Genomic DNA, 21,702 nt, shown 5'->3' with positions numbered 1-21,702 from the left:
CTCCTCTGGCTTGGTTTTGGCACGTGGGGATTTCCTTTCCTTTCTTTCAAATCTGTGTCCTCAGAACCCCCAGGTGTGTGCAGCTGCAGGGGGGCCGATCCGTCGGCATCGCTCACCGTCTGACTCTCCCTGAGGAGCGGGCAGGTGGCTGCTTCCCACGCTCGTGCACAGCATTGCGTCACCTGCCTGTGACGACGCCAAGCACCACACTCAGGTTAAAGCACACAGGTTGTATTTACCTTTTCTACGACCGTCCTGTTTTTAATGTTCTCTGGATTTTAAAAAATCTGTTTTTTATTATCATCATCATTTAGTTTAGAAAACCAACTAGAGGGCGAGATCACACACAGAAGTTCCTTTACACAACCTAAGCTGCCTAAGCCCGTGAGAGCGAGCCGTTACGCTGTCAAACTAAGTTATACTAAGTTGTTACTTAGGGTGAGGACTCTGCCCTCTGCAGTGTGCTAGGAGCTAGAAGGAGGGAACATAGAAGTGAATTAAAAACCATTTACAGGAAGTCACTCTATACGTTATTTGTGGATTATGAATTTTTAAATAACTTAACACAATAAAGTATACTGAAAACATGAATGTCCTTCCTTCCTCCCCCTCCCGTCCTGACTCAAGGCGCACGGCCTCCCGTCCCGGCCAGGACCACCCTGGCCTCTCGGGTGTACGAGCGCCCCGGTCTAACTCGGCGGCCAGCACACGCCGGAGCGGGGATGCCCCTCCACTGCAAAGGCGTGCCAGGAAATGGACCCAGGGGAACCACCAGCCCAGCCTGTGTGTCAGGGTTCACTGCGACTCTCATGCAGAGAAGCAGCAACTGAGACAACGTGTCAGGAAGCAAAGGGCTCCGCCTGCAGGGGGCGTCGGCGGGCCAGCGCCCTGGGGCCCTCTGCTTGGAGAGCTCCTGCAGCGCCCGCGTGAGACAGGCCGCGGGAGCTCGTGCGCAGGGCGTGGTCCTTACCGGCATGTAGGGGTCCGCCAGGACCGAGAGGAAGTACTTGTGGCCGTTGTCCTTTACCAGGTCGGCCTGGCACGACTGCGGGGAGACAGGAGAGACAGTGAGCGCAGGCACCTGGAAGGGCGCCCTCCTCTTCTGGGGACGTGTGAACAAACGAACACGCAACGAATACTTCACGCCTTAACATTTTCTCAAGTTCAGTTTCCATTTGAAAAAACAGTGAGAGGGCGTTTTCCTTGGCATGGGAAGCGGCTGGCACCTCACGTGCCCTCAGAAGCACGGCAGCTCCTTCCTGATGGGCGGGGGTCCCTGGCCTCCAGGCTGGGTTCCCTGGAGGCCCCCTCCCCGTGTCAGCCTGGGGCCCACGCGCCCCTCCTCACGCCCGGCACCTGAAACCACCCAGCTTCTGCAGCCCCCAGCCCAGGCCGCAGCTGTCTCGTGCCTTTGCTGGGACTTACGTGGTCTGTGTGGGTATAATATTTACAAATCACTTGGGTCACACGGTCACATTTTAACAGGTGCTTCCTAGGGGCCCCACTCCTGCCCCAGGGGAGCAACTCCAAGTGGAAAGTGCATTTAGTGCTGGCAGGTCTGCCAGCGCCGGTCAGCGCCGGTCAGCACCACTGTGTGGTGGACACGCTCACCTGCCCGGCAGGGTTCAGGACCACGGGCTGGGGCCTGGAGGAGACCGCCAAGCGGCTGTGGCCCACGGGGAGGAGGGGGGTCCAGGGGGAGGAGGCGCCCAGCTAGTGGCACCAGATGAAACACGTGACCTGCAGAAGCGCAACGTGGCCCCGCAGCGCAGTGTACAAACCACAGACGCTCTCGCTCTGGGAAAGGCTGACCCATGGAACACGCCCACGCCGTTCACTGGGCTCCGGGGGAATATCCAGAAAACCTGCCCCCGACATTGAGGGTCACGCGTCCCTAGGGAGATGCTGAATTCTGGCAGCCCCCGGCGTGCTCCGCTCTAGGGGGTGAAGGCTGCTCAGAAGAGGGGTCAGCATCTTAAGGCCCGAGTCTCGGACGGCACTGCCACACGGCCCCGGCTCTAGGGGCGCCCGCTCGCTGGGGCAGGGCCTGTGCAAAGCCCTCTCAGGGGCCCGTGGGCGTGCACACGGAATGTGCTGTTCACTGCAGCCCGGAGCCCTGCCCCCCACCTTCCCCGCCGCCCCTCTCCCAGGGCTGCTCTGATAACGAGCTGTTTCTCGGTCACATCAATAAACTAATAAGGTAGCTACTGGACTCGGCTGTTTCATTGGGAACTGAGCGAGGCAGAGGGGCAGTCGGGGAGCAGGGCACCAGGGCTCGGGTTAGCAGGCTGGTCCCTGGGGCCAGGGAAGCCAATTAAGCGTAAGCTTTCAAGTCACTCCCAGAAGGGAGCCCTCGCTCTGAATGAGGTTTTGACAAATGAGCTCAGAGGAGTCAGCGTGATGCCCCCTCTGCAGAGACTCGTCCAGAAGGGCCGGGAGAGGGCACGGGGGCGGCCTGCAGCCTAGAGCCTGCGCCCAAGGACACAGTCGCCTTAATTTTTACACCAGAGGCTTGTCAAGCCGAATCGAGGCCCAAACAGTCACAGTGAGGCTCCTGAAGCACAGCGCGATGAAGTGTCACCAAGTCCCATCCTCCAGGTTGACGCTGAGGCACACGTCAGAGCACCTGAAGCTGCAGCTTCAACGCGCCTTCGGCGTCGGAGACGGCGACGACGTTTACACTAAAAGATCTCTGTTTGGACGAGGCTGTCAGGCAGGAAGGAACCACCAAACACTCTCTCTGGTCACGCCCACCCTCACGGCCAGCCCTCGGCGGGTGTCCTTACGAACCGGCTTAGAATCTGCTCAGATTCTCACCACATCAGCCACCTCAGCCCTGTCTGTGTCCACACCCGTGGGCGGGCAGGCGGGCTGGGGACCTGCAGGGCATGGCTCTCGGAGGACGCTGGGACACAGGCCACCGGCCCCCGCTCACCTTCCCATCCTCCCGCCTCCTCATAAGGAAGAGAAAGCAGTCCTTTTAACAGCAAAGGCCCAGCAACGCTGGCACAGGCGGGGGTAGAGGCTCTGGCCGCCCGACCGCCTCCAGGGAGCCGCTTCCAAAGGCTCGATCTGTGTCTGTCTGTCTGTCTGTCCTCACGGGGTGAGGCTGCAGGTGTGAGTGCTTAAGGCTGGAGGCGAGGACGAGCCTGGATGCGAAACGGTTTTTCCTAAGCAGGTGACCTCCCCCGCCCCGCCAGCTCTGATGCTTCCGTCTCAGGGTTTTCAGGGAATTACATTGTTAAGACGGGGAAAGGGAGGCGAGGAGGAAAGACAAACAGAGAGAAGGGGACCCAAGCACCTTTCAGCAAGGCAGCAGCTGGAGGTGTGGTTTGCAAACAGATGAGCGGATGGACAGACAGACCGAGGGGGCAGAGCCAGAGCCGTCTGTCACTGCCTGTATTTTTCCACTTTCGGCAAATTCTTGAGGTTTCCTTCGTGGCCTAACATATGGTCAGACTTCATGAACAGACATTTAAAAGAAGGAAAAATGTTTACAACTGGGTCAGAATTCAATACACACTCCTTCATTCTACCTCACCGTAAGCCTGCTTTTAACAAACTAGCGACGCTTAAGTGCACAGACACGTTACACCACCGAACACTCACAGTCACTGAGAGGGAGGAAGTTACTGTAACTCCCCTTAAAAAAAATCGAAGTGTAACGGACCCACGTCATATTGATACCATTGTAAACGTTTTCAGCAGTTCATACAAATTGGCTAATAGCGGATGTAGAGTCGTGCTGTTTGGAAATAGTTACACTTCCGTCCAGCCTGCATGGTTTTGCTGCCTCACTGCACGACCCAGGCCTTGCAGCACACCTCTGCAGACTCCCCTCTGTGGAACTGCTTCTGCAGACTCCCCTCTGCGGACTCCCCTCTGCGGACGGTCAGGTGCCCGGCTCCGCGCCTGGCCCTGGGGCTCAGACGTGCACCACGTGGTGTGACGTGGGCTCCAGCATCTTCGGGGGACGCTGTCTGTCATGTGGAGGGAGCTCCCTCGTTGGTTCCTCACTAGTTTGCTGAGAAGTCCTTGTTTTTTTTCCAATCAGGAGTAGATTTTAGATTTGGTCAAATGTGTTCTTTCTCGCCACTGATGAGATGATAATACAGCTTTTTGTTTGTTACCGTGACAAATTACATTTTTTTTCTATCTTTAAACAAGTTAACATTCCTAAAGTCAGTCCCCCTGGGTCATGACACACTGCCCTTTCACACCTTGCGGAATTTGATTTGTGAAGTCTGGCTGAACATTTTTGCATCTACCGTCACCAAGGACACAGGGCAGCAGCTTTCTTTTCCTGCCTGGTTGCAGGTGTCAGGACGCCGTGAGTCTCGCGGGATGGCGGGCAAGGTGCTTACCGCCATCCACGTACTTCTTCATCAACGCTTGGGCAGAATTCACCAGGGAAGCCACCTGGACCTGGAGTTCTCTTTGCAGGAAAGTTTTCAACCACAAACCCGAGCTGTGAAGCAGGTCCAGTGCTGTCCAGGTTATCTTCCCTCTAAGGGAGCAGCCGTGCCATCCGAGGAACTTACTTCACCAGTCGCCACAAGCTCTGGCATCGAGTTGCTCACAGATTCCCTCACCGTCCCTCCGCGTGTCCAGAGCCTTCGGTGATGCCGCCTCGCTCACTGCTGACTTGGGTGTTGTGTCTTCTTTGTCTGTTTCCTCATCAGTCTGCGCAGTTACTGCTCTGCTCAAGGCAGCAGCTTTCTTTCGATTGAGTGAATCTTTTCTGCTCTCCACTGTGATCTTTGTTGTTTCCTTTCTCCTGCCTCCTCTGGATTTGACTTGCCTTTCTTTTCCTAATATCTTAAGGTGGAAGCGGAGGTCAGTGATTTGAAACTCTTCTTCTTTTCTAATACACGCATTTAGGACAGAAACCTCCCTCGCGGCACCACTGGTCTGTGCCCCACAGTGTGTTTGCACTTTCATTCAAGGTATGTTTCACTTCCCTTGAGACCTCCTCGTTGAAAAAAATTATTTTAAAGTTCTTATTTCATTATTTTATATACTAATGTGAATGTTTACATGATTATAAGTATTCATAATTATGTACAAATTATACCAAGCATATAAGTTATATTAAAGTATACATATTTCCCAGCTTCACGGAGGTATAATTAACAAATGAAACTTGTATACGTGTAAGGTATAAAACGTCATGGTTTGATTTAAGTATGTATTGTGGAAAGACGAGCACAATCAAGGGAACTAACACGTCCGTCATTTCACACAGGTACCATTTTTTTCTTGGTGTGACAAGGGCTCCTAAAATCTGCTGTTACGTACACAGTGCAGCACCGGTAACTGAACACCAGGCTGTGTGCAGGCCGCCAGAACTTACTCACCTTGTAAGGGGAGTCTGTCCCCTCTGACCAGCCCCCGCCCCCCCAGCCCCCGACAAGCACCGTTCTGCTGTCTCTGTGATGACTTCTGCGGTTCCACAAACGACAAGACCGTGCAGCTTTTGTCGTTGTCTCGTCTGGCTTACTTCACTGAGTACAATGTCCTCCGGCTTCAGCCATGGTGTCTCCGATGGCAGGATCTCCTCCTTTTTTATGGCTGGATGACATTCCACTGTGTGTGTGTGTGTGTGTGTGTGTGTGTGTCCCCGCTGATGGACGCAGAGCTGGCTTCCACACACATCTTGGCTGTTGAGAACAACGCTGCAGCGGACCTGGGAGCGAGGTACCTCCCTGAGACACGGACACTGTTTCCTTCGGATCGGCACCCATTAGTGAGGTTGCTGGACTGTGTGGTGGTTCTGTTTTTAAATTTCTGAGGAGCTGCCATGGTGTTTCCACAGTGGCTGCACCGACTTACATCCCCACCAACAGCACACGAGGGCCGCCTTGGGACCCGTGAACGCGTCTGTTTGATGATGTCTCACCGCGGCTTGACTGCGTTTCCGATGGCGAGTGATGCTGAGCACCTTCTCGTGCGCCCTTGGGCCGTCTGCATGTCTTCATTGGGAGAACGCCTGCTCAGGTCCTCTGACCGTTTTTAATTCAGTTTTGTTTTGTTTTGTTTTGTTTTTTGCTACTGAGTTGTCCGAGTTCCTTGAAGCGTACTTTGGTATTAATCCCGTGTCAGCAGATGGGCTGCACACGTTTTCCCGCGCTCGGACCTCCCGCTCTGAAGGCTGTTTTTTCATTTTGTTGATTGTTTCCTTCGTTGTGAAGATTTCAGTTTGATGTAGTCCCACTTACTCATTTTACATATAAATTTTTATAACTATAAATAAACGTGAGTTTATGTAAATATTTATGTTGCTTATACAACTTCACATTTATATTTTATTACATATTTTAATTTACATATTTACATTACTTAAATTTTTATTTTATAATTAAAAAAATTTAAATTGAAGTACAGTCAGTTCATAAGGTGTCATTCTCTGGTGTACGGCATCATGCTTCAGTCACATACATACTTGTTTTCACCTCCTTTTTCATTGTAGGTCACTACAAGATACTGAATACAGTTCCCTGTGCTACAAGGTAGGTCCTTGTTTATCTGTTTTATGCACAGTAGTTAGTATCTGCAAATCTCAAACTCTCAATTTGCCCCTTCCCACCCCGTCCCCCGAGTAACCGTAAGATTGAAAAGCAACTTAACCGTTGAAAGAGTGCAGTTTAGTTTCCACGTGTTTGGGGATTTTCCTGTTACCTACTCTGGTTCTGCGTTTGCTTCCACTGTGGTTGTAGAATTCACCGTGTGCGATCCCACGGCTCTCAGATGCGCTGCGGTTTGCTCTATGGTGCGGGACGAGGTCTGCTGTGGTGTGTCCCTGGGGCATGGAGAGGGTGCACGGTGCGCAGCTGTGCGGAGCTGCTGCAAAAGCCAGACACGGCCCAGCTGGACACGTGCTCCAGGGAACGTTCCCGGGTTGGCTCCGACGGGTCCTGCCACGTACTGAGAAGGGAGGAGTGATGGCTCCTCCCCCTCCCCTGCAGCTCCCCCGGTTTCCGGCTTCTGTGTGTTCAAATGCTGGTACGGGGTGAGCGAACACCACGACCACATCCCCAAACGAGGGGACTCCTTTGGCCTCAGGAGACGACACGTTACCCGGTGACACCCTCGGGCTGACGACTGCCGGCCGTGTTAACAGGGGCACTCAGCCTTCATCTACCCAGTGGTCACACGATGTAGCTTCACGTCTAATCTATTCGTGTCTTCTATGCAAAGTGCGTTTCTCTTAGGCTCATTTGGTTGGTTCTTTTTTCTTTTTAAACCCAGCCTGACAATCTCTGCCGTCTAACTGGGCACCTAGACCATTCACACTGTGATTACTGAAGTCAGGCTGCAGTCCTGCGTTTTCCAAAGTTATCTGCCCCGGGTACGGATTTGCGGGACACTGAGGACGCAGCCCGCTGTTCCGGGGCCATTACCGCGCCCGACAGGCGCCCGCTGTCGCCCTGACTTGGCTTCTCTGTGTCTGCGCTTGCTGGCTGCTTTTGAGCCCCTGGATCCATGTCGTCTTTTAGCGCCTTGACGAGCAGGCGCCCTGGTGCCGCCTTCTCCGCTCCTCGTGCTTGGGCTTGTGGGCTTCCCAGGTCTGCGGGTTTATACTTTTCATCAAACTTGAGGCTCTCTTAGCCATTATTCCTTCAAATGTTTCCTCCGCCAGCCCCCTCTGGGGCTCCAAATACATGTGGCAGGTCATTGGCAGCCGCCCCACGACTTGGAGGCGCTCCCTTCGTTGCACAGAGGGGCCTCTGCTCACTGCGCTTCTTTTTGGAGAGTTTTTATTCCTGTGTCTTTAAGTTCACTGATTTTCCTTCTGCAAAGCTCAGCTGGTTGCTCATCCCACCCAGCACACGTTCCCGGCCACGCCTGCAGTCTTCATCTCCAGAACTCTGAGCTGGGTCCTTTTAGCACCTTCCACGTCTCAGTGGAGCTTTTCACGTGGAACAGACTTCTCATGACTGTTCCAACGTCCCTGTCTGATCATTCTACCGTCTGTGACAGTCCAGGAGAGGTTCTGGGGGGCTGACTTCTTTCTCCTCATGATGGACCATGTTTCCCTGCTTCTTCACGTGCCCGGTCACTGCTGCTGGTGGCAGTGACAGTACAGCAACGTGAGGCGCGGGGGATGCGGGGGGAGACCCTCCGGGACCCGGCTCCGCGGACAAGACGGGGGCCCCGAGGCGTCAGGAAAGGGCTCGCCGAAGGTGCTGTCCCGAGGCACCTTCTCAGCACATCAGGGCCCCCACAGCACATGTCACCCCTCAAGTGGCGCACGGTCCCCCGGGCCTGCCGCCCTTTCCTGAATGCCACCCTCCCCAAGGCTGAAGTCCTTCCCGTCCCCTGCATCCCAGGAGCCCCTCCCGTGATGGCCTCGGCTGGGACTGCAGCCTTGGCGGCCCCGCCCTCCCAGCCCTGGGAAGCCCCGGGAGGTGGGCAGCTCCCTGGCAGGGGATGTGGAGTGCTGGGGCGCTGGAGTGCCTCACTGTGCCCCCGGCCCTCAGGGAGGCCACGTCGAGGACCCCTCCGGGAGCTAGGGGCTCCACGTGAGGACGCGGGGCCAGAACAACTCCTGAGAAACACCCCGAATTCAGTCTCGTGGGGACTCGGCCAGGGTGGCGGCGGGAGGGAAGGAAGACGTACAACATTCAGTCTCAGCCGGAACATGGAGCCGCCTCGCAGTGGGGTGACTGCCTTCAGACAACAGGCGCCACGAGCTGGGTAAGCGGCCAGCTCGCAGGGCGGCCCCGGCACCCGTGGCGCTTACAGAGCGCTGACGGCGAGGACACTTCCTCAGCTCCTCCAGCGTCATTAAACGTGGGACCCAGCACAGAGCAGACGGTGAGCACGGGCCCGAGACACCCCAAGAGCAGGTGTGACAGACGCGCTGCAGGACCGAGGGCTCGGGGCCCCTCGGGGCCCCCCGCAGCGGGGGCTCACACGGGCCAGGGCCTCTGGCGGTTTCGAGGCAGCCGTGTGCAGGACCGGTGTGTGAGCATAGTGGGGTCTGTCACCTCCGGGCCAGCAGTGCTGGCGTGGGAGCCCGAGGGTGTGAGCGGCACAGAGTCCCGGGCAGTGGGCGGTGGCAGTGGCGCAGGGGCCTGGACGGAGGAGGGGCCGACACACTGAGCCGAGGCCCCCACCCCCTCCTCCTGCGGAGCCGGGACCGGCCTCCACTCTGCACGGTGATGCCCCGCCTCCTGCCCCCTGCTCTGCGGCTCTGCTGGACCCCCCTCCCGTGGGTGGAAAGGGCACCACGCAGATCACGGCGCTTGCATGACAGATTTGCTACAGGATCCTGGGCAGCTCCTTAAATGACCATTTTCTTATCCGCAAATAACGTGCGAGGTCACACTGACAGCCTGGAGCTGATGTGAGAATCGAGATTCTTCACAGCAAAGCCCTTGGCCCTGGGCGACACCCACACTCACGTGGGCACCCAGTGGGCGGCTCGAGGTCCCACCCGAAGCTCGGTTCTCGTCTCCAACTAGAGACCGTCCAGGTCACTGTTCCGTCACAAGCAGCAGACCCACCCATGGGCGCTGCCCTTCCCCCTGCAGACCCTCGGCAGGCCCCCGGCCCCCTCTCTGTGTCGCACCAGGGCTCTGAGGCCGGAATGCCGGCGCGCAGCCACTCTCGGGGCCTGTGTCCCTGCTCCCTGTGCGCACCCTCAACCCAGAGCCTCCTTCTTCGTGTCCTGTAACCCAACGCCCCAGCCTCCCCTTGACAATCCCCGTCCACCCTCTCTTCTCCCCGAGCCTTCGTGTCCACGGGCCCCTCGAGGACTCACTGTCTCATCACCGGGTGGACGGGCCTGTCTTCATCGCCCGGACCACGCACGAGGCTTCATCACTGGGGTCTCCCCCACTGTGGCCGCCTGCCCCTCTGTCACCTACACAGCCAGCCCTCCACACAGGCTCAAGCTCACACCCACCCGGCCCTGTACCGCTGCCCCTCCCGCCCCCAGGCCACCTCCACAAGGAAGCGGGTGGTCATTGCTGACTGGAGGGTGGCTGTGGGCAGGAGGGGGCAGCACACCAGAGACAACAGGTGAGTGGAGGGCTGGGGGGACAGACCAGGGCTGGGCCCCCTCCCGGGAGGGAGGTGGTGGAAGGCGGAGGCCGGGGAGGACAGTGGTACTCACGCTGTCCACGGCGAGGATCTTGGCCCAGATGAAGACGAGGAGGGGCCGCAGCTCCCGGGCCGAGCTCTGGAGCAGCTTCAGCACGTAGGGGAAGATGCCCACAGACAAGGCCTGTGGGAGGGGGAGTGTGAGCCTCGGCGGGGGCAGGGCACGGCGCCCTGGTTCCCCAGGGACGGTGCCCGCCTCACCCCGACCCTTCCCGGGGGCCTGCCTGATCCGCAACCTGCAGCTGGTCTAGGGTGGCTTTCCCCATGGGGACCTGTGGCTCCTGGGACCCACCGTCCCTGCCCTCGGGGGCCCTGTCTGCTCTCAGCACCAAACCCCAGGCCCCTGAAGGGTGATCGCCACACGGGGACCCTGTCTGGGCCTCCATCTCTTGCCTACCGGTCGCCCTGGAGGCAGATGGTCAGAGGGGCTGGGAGTAAGGGGGGAGCGGGTGTCTCTGAGCAGGAAACCGGGCGAAGCTCATTACGTCAGTCACCTTGGCTCTGCTCTGCCCACATCTGAAACTTCTCGGAATTCTAATGACATCCCAAGGCACCCCCTTTCAGGACAGCTAGGGGGTGGTGCCCAGCCCAGTGGCCCACGGCAGGCCCGGGTCCCTGCTTGTTAACGAGGGGCAAACGTCGGTTTCTCGTGGTCAGGCCCTCACCTAGGGGCCTAACCTGTACCTGTCACAACACCTCATTACCTGGCACCTCTTCGCACATGGGCACAATTTCCAACTAACACAAGCTTAACTCTTTAAAGGGCCAAAATTAGCTTGAAAAAGTTGACCATATAAACGAGGCTCCCTCTGAAACGTCACTAATGCACGTTTCCCCGTCTCTGAAGGAGCACGAGTGAGGCGGCCGAGGCCCTTCCGCAGCGGTGCAGCGGCAGCAGGTGCACGGGTCCTGGCTGGCCACGAGGTTAGGGGACGCCTGGGCCTCCACTGCGCGCACCTGCCACGCGCTCTTCGTGCTCAGGCCCCTCGGGGTACCGGGCTGGTGCTGGGCGCGGAAAGGTTCTTCCTGCTTCTCAGTCTACCCTCTTCTCCTTCAGTGCTGAGCTACAACGACCACTCTTGGTCGACAGTACATCACGAAACAGCTTAAGTGCACACAAATGGAGCTGAAATGACCCGAGACCTCCCATGTGCCCAGCGCCCAGCGCCACCGTCACCCAGCGGCCTGGCATCCTGACTGGCCCGGCCCACTGGCCCCTCGCATGCCCTCGTGATTTCTTTGGTAAACAGTGTTCATCTCTAAAAAACAAGGCCACGTTTACGAAAACATGACCACATACCACTACCACACGTGAAAAAACGGACAATTATTCTTTAATAACATAAAATAGTTCATGTAAAACTTCTAACTGCTTCATGAAGGTTAATTGCCCGATTTTAGCTTTCACACTTTGATTTGCAAACAGAGCCAAATACGCTGCAAACGCTGCAGCTGGTGTGGGGGCTCCCGGCTCTGCCCTGGCCTCCAGGCCCCTCTCAGCACCTCTTTCCCTCGTGTTCACTAAGTGGACCCCTGGGCTCTATTTTTGTCGGTGTTTTGTTTTAAATGGCCGTTTCCACTCTTTCGTAGAATGAATGATAGAAAAGCGTTTCAGAATTGTGCCTAAAATCTGAGTGACTGTCCTGAGAGAACACGAGCCACATGTGGCCGGGCCAGCCCGTCCCTGACAAGCGTCCATCAAGGACCCTTTCCATCCTAAAAGGCGAAGCCTCACAGCAGACGGAAAAGGGGCCCCCGACGGCGACAAGGAAGGCACACAGGGTGTGGCCCATGGGGGGCCTGCGGGCTCACTGGTCACCTCCATGGCCGCCCTCGGCCACACGGCCAAGGCCCCTGGACTCCGTGATGGTAACGTGGGTCCGGTGGGCCCCCCCGCCCCCCAGCAGGAAGCACGCACCAGGCTCACCGCCCAGGGACCCAGGTCCAGGAACCTCCCCAGCAAGTCCAGGGCCCTCAGCCGGTGCACCTGGCTCAGCAGCACCTGAAACGAGAGGGGCGGCGTGAGCGCGGGCGCTGCTCTTCGCGCGGGCGCGGCTCTCTGCAGACAGGCTGGGGAAACGCCCCCTTCCCCGCAGGAGGGGCGCCTGGAGAAAGCAGGACAGACGCTTCTCAGCGTGTTTAAGGAAGAGCTCGCTGACGACACAGGACACCGACCTCCAGACGCGGCTCTCTGTGTGCGCGCCTCCCCGCTACTCCGTGCTCGCGGGTGCACCGCTGCGCCTCTCGCCCCCTCGCTGACTGCAAGAGACACAGCGACTCTCCCCCACACCCCTGGACACGCCTGACCGGCACACTGCCGACGGCAGCACCGAGCTTCATGGCTGTGAACGTGCGCAATTCACTTAGTCTCCCCGCTGCCAGATATTTAAGTTGTTGTCAAATTTCTGCTGTTACAAACAGCACTACGATAAACACCCTAACGGGTGTATCTGCACGTTTATGTGGCTCCCCTCAGGACAAACCTGTGAAGTCAAGTCACAGGGTCAGAGCACACACACTTGTATCGCCAGGCTGACCGCCAAGCAGCGTCGCGTCCGCGCCGGTGCCACGAGCTGGGTGGCCTTGGGCAAAAACTTCTCAGAACCTTAATCTCTTAATTCATGCGTAACACAGGACTCACCTACACGGGTTCCATTAAATGTCAGACTAAAAGCTCCCAGGAAACACTCGTCCATATTACACTATTACTTGCTTACACGATGGATAATAATAGAATGCCCTTTAAATCTGAATTTCTTTGATTACAAGTGAGGCTGAGTACTTCCTCATAGGTTAATTGGCTGTTTCTCGAGTAAACTGGTGCGCGTGCCCTTCTCTCCCCCCTAAGCATCTGGCTTGTTCTTACTGACATGAAAGAATTCTTTGTAGATTAACACCAGCCACCTCCGCCGCGCACTTCCCTCTTTTCTCCTGTGTTGTATCAGTTCTCAGCTCTCATGGAGTCACCTTACTGGCTCTTCCCCATGGTGTGTACGTGCACCAGTCCCCGGGGTGAACGCACACGCCGCGATTCCCAGTCGTCCCAAGGGCGTGGGGCACTTACCGTGTGCGGCCGCCGGGCTGGGTGCTGGGGCCACTGGGACCAGCAGGCCCACTCCTGGCACGACACCCAGCGCTGCAGAGCAGGGGTCACACGGCCGCACTGCAGTAACCACTGTGACAGCAGACCCACAGCCTGGGCCGCCCCCTACTCTGGGGGTCTGAAGGCTCTCCCTCCCAGTGGGCGCCGTGGGGGTCCCCGGGTCCCAGGCAGAGGGGCTGGGAAAGCTGGGGCTGTCCGAGGAAGGGCAGGTGGCCAGTCTGATGGGGGCGGCTCCAGAACCAGCCAGGCCTGCACACCAAGCTACACACCAAGTCTTTCCTAAGACAAGCCGCAGGTGAGCTGTCCAGCATGCCTGCCGTGGGACAGGATGGCAGGAGGCCAGGGGACCCGGCTGCCGCCATGACCGATGGGGAGAAAGACATTCCAAGACAGCCAGCAGGCACAACTGACCGGAGGGTGGAGTCAGGGAAAGGAGACGCGGGGAACAAGGCTGGGAAGGAGGCGAGAGGGAAGGAGCAACGGACATGCCAGCCGGCACGGGGCGGGTGAGAGGGGGAAGCTGGGCAGAGGGGTGGAGGGAGGGGCTGGAGGCAGGACAGGGGAAGGGTGAGTTTTAGCTGTGTGCCTGCCCCTGGGAGGTGTCGGCAGCCGGAGGTGTGAGAAGAGGAACTCGGGCCACGGGGACGTGGACCCCGGGGGAGCGGGCCTGGCGGGAGAGCGGAGATGGCACAGACAGAGCAGCAGTGAGGGGCGAACGCGGGCTGGTGGGAGCTCGTTGCAGGGGGGAGTCACCAGATGGGGGACAGAGAGGCAGCGAGAGAGGCTGGAGGGAGCAGAAGGAGGGGAGGGGTCTCCAGAGGGAGGCTGGGGGGCTCCCCGGGGGCGAGCAGCCTGTGACTGCAGAGGAGCCAAGCACGCATCTCTGGCTGGTGGGCCGCCCACGGTTGGGAGCGGGAGGCCGGCTGCAGCCACCGGAGGGTGAGCTGTCTCCCACTGGCTGGGGGCCTGTGTCCCTGCCACGGCTGCGAGGGGGACGCCAGGGGGCATGCTTTGTGTTTGGAGATGCTGGGGGTCTCTGACTAAGGAGCTGGGAGGTGGCTGGGGGCTGTTCACGGGGCGTCTGACCTGACCTGATCCTCTCCTGCTTAGCCCAGGGCTATCACGGGCCCCGCGGTCGGGAAGGCAGGTCAGACAGCGGGAAAGTGCAAGCTTTGGGGGCAAGTGGCCCGACCGGCTCACTTCCTGCCAGTGTGGCTCCAATCACACCCCCAGGGAACTTCGGGGTTCTCATCCACAGGTCAGAGATCGTGACACGTGGCTTGTTTTCAGAGTGAAAGCGGACGCAGCGGGCACAGTGCTGGCAGGCGTGAGGCCTGTGAACGTCCCCGCCGCCATCCCAGCACCCAGCCACGGGTGTCTCCATCGCTCAGAGGTGACTGCATTGGCTATATTCGTCCTTAAAGAAAACGGAGCTGCCAGAGGTTCAAGTTTCTAGACGGGCCAGGATGAGCTGAGTCTCGGGCTGTGAAAGGAGGTGTAATTCGTCAAAAATCAAACACATCTAGCGCTGGCAAAGGTTCTGTTTTCTCTCAGTCGCTTTGTTGTTTAAAACGCTGCCACGGGAATAAAACTCAGTTTTTCAAGGAAATAGTAGAGCCATCTGCAGTGGAAGAGAAGGCCACGGGGCCGAGAAACCGAACAGCGCGGCGTCTGTATCACCTGCTCTCCGCGTGCACCGCCCAGCAGTGACGGGCGTCCCTCCGGGGTCTTGTTTACGACAGCAGACGTAGAAGGGGAAACCAGGCCATGTCCCTGCCCCCGCCGCGCTGGTGAGACGCCCGGGAAGCATGGGGGGGCAGCCCCCGCGCCAGAGACGCAGCATCCGGAGACGCTCGGCGACGCCGGGCTTCGTGCGGCGGGGACTGAGCAGCGGCAGGGAGCCCTGGTTGAACGTCTGGTGTTGGTTCCTAAACGGGACGTCTTCCTTCCAACTCCTTCTGCTGATTTACGTTGTTAAAAGGCTGAAGCCCGATACAAAATTAATTTTGCTTGTGTTTGTACTTAAATCCCTGTTTTGGTGCACCTGGCCCTGGGGAAGTCCCAGAGATCAGCGTGGCGAGCTCAGTGAGGGACTGGGTTTCCTCTGTCTGTCACAAACTGAAGATTAATCGTGATGACACGAACACCCAGACCAACACTGAGCTGCCGGGGAGCCACCTTCCATTTGCCTCATGCTCAGGGCCGCGTGCGGGTCTCTGGGCTGAGAGCGCCGGGCAGAGCTGCTTCCTGAAAACAGCCTCGCAAGCCCTGCCCGGTGTGGGGGACGCGACGGGCCAGCGCCTGGGGGCCCGGGATCAGAGGTTCTGGAGCCAGCGATGCACTAATGTGTGTCACGGCAACACCCAGTTGCCATCCGGCTGCCACTCCCTCACAGCCCTGTACTTTCATACCAAGAATTCGGTCTGTAAATGAAATGGCGCCGTGAAAGCAAACAGGGCTTCCTGATGAAACACCCACCCTGAGCTGCAGGGCCCCTGGAAGGTCTCGCCTTCCCTCCGGTGCTTCCTGCTCCGCCTGAGGCTTCTGGGCCCCTGGGCCCCCGGGCCCCGTGGAGTGCGGACAGCCTCATCGAGCGCAGGCAGGGCCACCAGGCCAGGAGGCCACGCGGCCCGGCAGCGCTGCGGGCCTCGAGAACCCTCCTTCCTACCCCTTCTGTCGACTTGTATTTTTAAAAGGTGAAAAAGGCCACCAGGGCTGGTGAGCAAAGGCGTACTTCGAGGTGTACAGCTGCACGAGGGGCTGGGGCCTGAGCGGAGCAGCCACTAGCCCTGGTGGCCTCAGCCTGAGCTTCTGGGTGGGAGCGCCCGCCCCGGCAGTGGACAGAGGACCGGGGACTGGAGGGCCGCGACGTCCCCGATGAGCGTTCTCTCCTGACTCCCCGAGGCACTGGGGGTATTTCACGGATAACGGGGCCCAGGTTCTGGCACACTAACGGAATTAATGAGAAAGGGGGGGACTCCGTGGGCAGCGACGCACAGCACCACGGGGCACAGCCTCCCGGGAAGTGCGGAGGTGACGGCGGCCAGGCCGGTTCGTCAACAACCCACGGGTGCCGGGTGTGGCGCCCACGACCGCCTGTTTATAACTTGCTCAGCCTCTCCCCTTCCCCCGGGGGTCGATTTGCACGTCTTGTCCTCCCAAAGAGAAGGGGCAATGGTGCCTGGAGCCACGCTGGCTAGGAGCTCGCTGGAGCAGCAATGGGGGGAGGCGGGGCCCCGACCACACCCCAAATCAGTGCTTCATGGAGGGCAGAGAAGGAGCCTCGGTGACTCGGCCAGGGGAGCCCCAGCAAGGCAAGGATGCTTCCGCACCAAAGGCTTCTGGAGGGAGCCGCACACACGGCTGGGGTGGACGAGGCCCCGGGAGGCCCCGAGCTGGCCGACCTGAAGAAACTCACCTGTAAAACGATGGGAAGCTGCTCAGGTGGGTTCCTGTTCTCCACGCCCATCGTGAGCCACACCTGGAAGGCGGTCAGCTGCTCAGCAAAGAAGGGGCTGTGCTGTGGGAGGAGCAGAGCGTTAGTCGGGCCCCGGCTCCTTCCGCAGCCCGGCCCTGCACTCCCGCCCGCCACCCACTCGGGGCAGCGTGGCAGAGGAGGTGAGAGGCAGGCCGTGTGGGCGCCAGACGCGGTGGATGGGGAAGCCGGTCCCGTGAACTGAGGTGGGAAGACTGTGGGGGAGGACGCGGGGAATTCAGCCTGGACGCCTGAGTTCAGGGCCTGCTGGATGCGCGTGAGGACGTGGGGGCCACTACACGAGCCCACGGTTCGGGGGCAGGTCTGGGCTGAGACACAGATCCAGCTGGAAGGTAGGTGAGAACGAGAAGTGACCCTGGGCCGAGCCCTGTGCCCCAGTGGTGAGGAGCCGAGGTGGCGGGGACCCAAGGACGAGACCTGTGGGGGAGGCGGGGGCAGGCGGGGAGCCGGGGTGGGGGTCTGCGGGGGGGATGCGGCCGGCAGTGTCCACGGCTGTGGAGAGTCAGGCAGGGCCAGGTCCAGAGCTGACCGCGAGACAGAGGTCCCAGAGACTGCTGAGGATGTAACGGGGTTCCCTGGGGGTGGGCAGACACACAGCCCGACTGGGCTCAAAACCCGAGAGAGGACGACTCGGAGACGCAAGAACAGTCTTTCGAAGGAACGTGGCTGCAGGAGGAGGCGGGGCGTGGAGGGGGCTGATGGGGAAGGAGGGTCGGTGGGGGGGTGGCCAGGAATTTCTTCCCAGAGGTGGGAGCGCATGGCGTACTTGTGAGGAAGGAGCTGCTGGCGGGGGAGGCAGGGGCTGGGTGGGGGCCCCGGCAGGCAGGCGGGTGGCGCGTGGCCCTCCGGGATTGGGGCACAGGGACGTGGTTGATGTGGCGGGACTCCCAGAGGCGCCGCCTGTGGCTCCTGTCTCCGGGAGGTTGGGGGGGTGCCACAGTCGGGTGGAGGGGAGCGGGAGTGGGGCATATCCAATTAGCCCACCAGGCAGTGGGGTGTGGAGGGCGGCCTGTGCCCACGCTTGCGCCAAGGAGGGGTGGCCCTGACTGGTGACGACCCGGGCCAGGGAAACCACAAAGGCAGTGGCTCAGGAAGGGGGTGCCCAGGGCGGTGGAGGGAGGTCTGGGGACTGAGAGTCCAAGTAGGGGGACCGCTGAGTTTTCTGTCTCCCAGGGTCCTTTCCCCTAAACACGCGGTCGGTCCTGCTGCCCCCGAGCCTCAAACAGAAGGAATTCCAAATCTCTGCACCCCGCCCACTGCTCTTGGCCGCAGTCTTTGCCTCCCCCCAGGGAGAGCGGGTGTCCGTGTGTGAGGGAGGAGGGTGGGAAGGCCGGGATGCGGGCCGTGACTCCCAGGTTCTGGCAGGTGCAGGCACGTGCGTGTGTGGACTCCATAAGCCATGGGCAGGGCTCTGCGCACCCGGGAGCCAGACTCCAGGGCACTCACGCCGTGCCTTCCAGACGCCCGGGGCTCAGAGCCACAGCGCTCTCACAAAAAGTCAGCCTCACACGAGAATTCGGCAGAGAACTCTCACACTTGGGGATTCAAGTTCTTGCCAAGTCAGCTCACGTGGAGCCAGTCGGACCTGGAGGACGACCTGTAACTGGAACACAGCCCCCAAAGTGGTCTCCTCGCTTGTGAGTGTGAGTTGCCTGCAAGCTGGTTTGGAAACACAAGCCTGCGAAGGGCTCCCTGCCCGCACCTGCGGGAGGCCAGCGGGGCAGGGAGCGAGCGAGCCCGTGGGTCTGGGAGGGAGGGGAGGTGGAGTCAGCTTTGCCCTGCGGATGCAAACACGCTGCTCTGTGCCCAGACAGACAGAGGAGCCCGGCCTCTGCCCTACAGCTGACAGAGTGCGTGCGAGGCTGCGCTCCTCAAAGCAGTGGGAAGCTGACACGTGAGACCAGCCGCCCAGCAGAAGCAGGACTTGCACTCCAAACACCACCACGGAGCAGCTCAAGGGCTGCCCCAGGACGCACAGGCGATGCCAGGCCAGACCGCACAGCGGCCTCTCAGCATGCCAGCGTCATTGTGCGGACTCTCGGGGGGAGAAACGGAACCCAGGCTGAGTGTCCTGGAGGAGAGCTCACCTGTCATGCGCGGAGGCTCTGAGTCACGAGCCACGTGTCCTGGGCCTCCCAGGACGATTCTGATGCCAACTGGTCGGCCCACATGTCACATGGGCCGGGGCCTGAAAGCAGGTGCCAAGGGCCATGGACGGAGAGCAGGGGGGCCCAAAGGGCCCCGCCGGACCACTGGGCTGATCCCGGTGACCAGAAAACCCACTCCTCTGGGCACGCCTGTCACAAAGGCACCAGCGCACCTGGCCGCACCTGTGCACCCGCCTCAGGCCCAAAATTTAAGGGGCACCAAAACAACACAGTAATCAAGGTAAAAAAATACCTAATGCAACATTTAAGAAAATAAAAATGACTGTCAAACCCACAGCGACAAAGTATCACGGGTCCATATGAAACAGGCCAGCGGGGTGGCGGGGTGGCGGGAGCCGGGGCAGGAGGGGCCCCCAGGGACCCCTGACGTGCGGGTGCCGGACCTGGTGCCTGCGGACTGTGTGTGTGTTATGCTCCCTAAGGAGTGAAAACCGAATGAAAAAGCTGGTGTGTGGCCGACGTCAGGTCGCCCTCCCCGTCACGGGTTGGTGAGGTGACTTCCAGATGCAAGAGCGACTGTAGCAGATGGGAAACGCGGGTGAAGAGCCCCGAGGAGAGGCCTGGCCCTGGCGGGGGAGGGCACGGGACCCGTGCGACCCAGCCGGCGGCGTGCAGCGCCGACCCCCTCACACGCAAGGGAGACCAGGCGCGGAGCACAGCGAAGCCCAAGCCGGTGAGGCTTCCTGAGCCGTGTTTGCGGCAGCGGGCCCGGTCCGCAAGAGTGCGGGCCGGGGGACCGGTCCCTCCGGGCGACGCCAAACACCCGCGGGAACCCAGAGAAGGCCCTGCTGGCGCCCCTCCGGGGTTCAGAGCCAACACGGGCTTTAGGTGCGCTGAAGGTGTAGGTGGGCGGACAGCGGGCCGAGCCGTGGGCGCAGACCCTCAGCAGGGGCAGGTGGGGGCTCGCTGCAGAATTCTCCCAACTTTGCTGTGGGCTTGAAAACATCCATGATAAAATATGGAAAGGTTCAAACAATAAAGAGGAAGGAAAGAGAAGACAGAACAGAGGGAGGACCTCTCAGTCCAGGCACCGCAGCCTTGAGGGGCACTGAAGCCATCTGAGGAGGCACACGCACACGCACACGCACACAGCTCACACACCCGCCCTGACTCAGTACCTTAAGAGCTCCCCTGTGGCCGTGATGTGAACTACAAGTTGAAAACTGTTGCAGTGACCCTCACCTTCCCCGGACACGGTGCCTCTGACCTTGCTCAAGGGCTGTGTGGACACCAAGGTCCAACACACGTCACGCACAGGCTCTGTGCTCCAGGCCTCATGTGTCCCTTGAATTGGATACAATTATAATTCCTGATTTAAAACAAGGAAACTGAGGCACCGGCAGCAGAAGGCGGGAATAAGCTGCGCACGGGGCCGAGGTGACGGTGTGAGAGAAGGCCAGTGACTCTGGCCCTGACCCCACCCTCCTTCGGCTCAGCCTCAGGGCCGGTCTGGGTCTAACTGCTCCAAGCCCACGGGCTTCTCCAGGGGGCCTCACCCGTGCCCTCAGCCAACACTCAGCAGATGGACCGTGAGCGGAAGAAGGGTGTGGCACGGGCAGGGGAGGCCGGAGGGGCCCTCATGAAGACGCCCAAGGTGGGGGAGTCAAGTCGCCTCAGGAGCCGAGTGGAAGGAGATTAACTCAAGGCCGCCAGGCCCCACCCAGGACGCTCGCCCGGGGACCAGACCTCCGCCTGGGCCAAGCCCCAGCCTCAGAGGTGTCCGCACGGCCGCCGGGCAGCAGGGCGCGCATCCCCAACGTCCTTAGCAGTGAAGAGGCTCAGGACCTGGGATGAGGGAGTGAGCCTGGGAACACAGATCCCCGCCCACAGCAGCAGGGGAGAGGCTCCTAGGAGCGGACCACGCCGAAATCTAAGTTTAATCCCGGTGACCCGACCTGAAACACTTCCGGCGCACCATCTCTCCCAGGCTGGAGAGGGCGTCTCTGCCCCAAGCGGGGCTTGCAGACCAGGTGTTCAGAGGAGCGGCCGCCGCATGGACCACGTGGGCGCCCTCAGAGGACTCACCCGAAACGCCGTGCCTTCCTCGATGATGGTCGGCAGCTGGGAGAGACAGATGTCGACGGCCAGGTCCCAGGCTTGCCTGTGGAGGGAACCATGACGCATTAGTGACGGCCCGCCTGACAGGGCCCTGACGGCGGAGCCACAGCCTCGGGGGCGGGCACCAGGAGCTGGCCGGCCTCGACCAGCCCACAGCCGCCTGTCCCCGTCCCCCGCGGCCCTCCCTGGGGATCGGCACCGTCCGGTGGCACACCACTCGCCCAGCTAGGCGGCGCTCCCGTGCTGGGAAGGGCGCGCTCAGCTGCGCCCCAGCTCCCTGCGGCATCAGACCGGCTGCGCCGCCTGCAGGACTCCGGGCCCGGAGCTCCGGCGCGCCTCCCAGGGTCGGCTTCCCGCCCGTGAGCCGGGCTAGCGACGCTGTCCCCGGGTCCGGCGAGGCCCTGGCGGGTGGTGGCGTGCAGGGACGCCGCAGCGGCGCTCAAGGCTGACTCCACACCCGACACGCAGTCCCCTCACTCTCCCTGGGGCCACAGGACAAGGCTTGGGTCCTAGTGTTCTGCCTCTTCTCCTAGGAACTGCTCCCCGTTGAAACAAAGACAGTGCCGGCCAGACCAGGGGCTTAGTCTTGGACCCGCCACAGCTCCCCCAGCACCACCCCCGGCACACGGCAGCTGCGCTCGGGCTGCCAGACTGATAACCGCCCGCCTGTGGGCGGGAGGCGCCCTCTCACGCTTTTCCATAGGGGATCAAAACACGCATGAAAAGTGAAAACACCCAAAACACAGCAAAGTGTACGGTGAACAAAAGAC

At 60.1% G+C, this 21,702-nt stretch overlaps 1 protein-coding gene and 1 long non-coding RNA gene across 5 annotated transcripts in view; one reads left to right on the top strand and one right to left on the bottom strand.

The window, feature by feature from the left end:
• RPTOR (regulatory associated protein of MTOR complex 1) overlaps window positions 1-21,702 on the bottom strand; it is a 236,803-nt gene that overhangs the window by 47,169 nt on the left and 167,932 nt on the right. For all 4 annotated transcript variants that reach the window (XM_072939794.1, XM_006199445.4, XM_072939795.1 and 1 more), the window contains 5 exons: window positions 20,900-20,975; window positions 16,629-16,730; window positions 12,026-12,109; window positions 10,121-10,231; window positions 971-1,045 (listed from right to left, as the gene is read on the bottom strand). In XM_072939794.1, coding sequence (XP_072795895.1) covers window positions 971-1,045; window positions 10,121-10,231; window positions 12,026-12,109; window positions 16,629-16,730; window positions 20,900-20,975 — 448 coding nt within the window. The remainder of the gene's footprint in view (window positions 1-970; window positions 1,046-10,120; window positions 10,232-12,025; window positions 12,110-16,628; window positions 16,731-20,899; window positions 20,976-21,702) is intronic.
• On the top strand, window positions 16,761-19,143 carry LOC140686362 (uncharacterized). Its single transcript, XR_012060113.1, has 3 exons — window positions 16,761-17,038; window positions 18,072-18,349; window positions 18,521-19,143. It is a non-coding gene; the product is annotated as an uncharacterized lncRNA (long non-coding RNA).

Source organism: Vicugna pacos, chromosome 16 (assembly GCF_048564905.1).
Source record: "Vicugna pacos chromosome 16, VicPac4, whole genome shotgun sequence".
Classification (NCBI taxonomy): domain Eukaryota; kingdom Metazoa; phylum Chordata; class Mammalia; order Artiodactyla; family Camelidae; genus Vicugna; species Vicugna pacos.
Note: the sequence above shows the minus strand (reverse complement) of the source record. Positions and strands in the feature narration are given on the sequence as shown.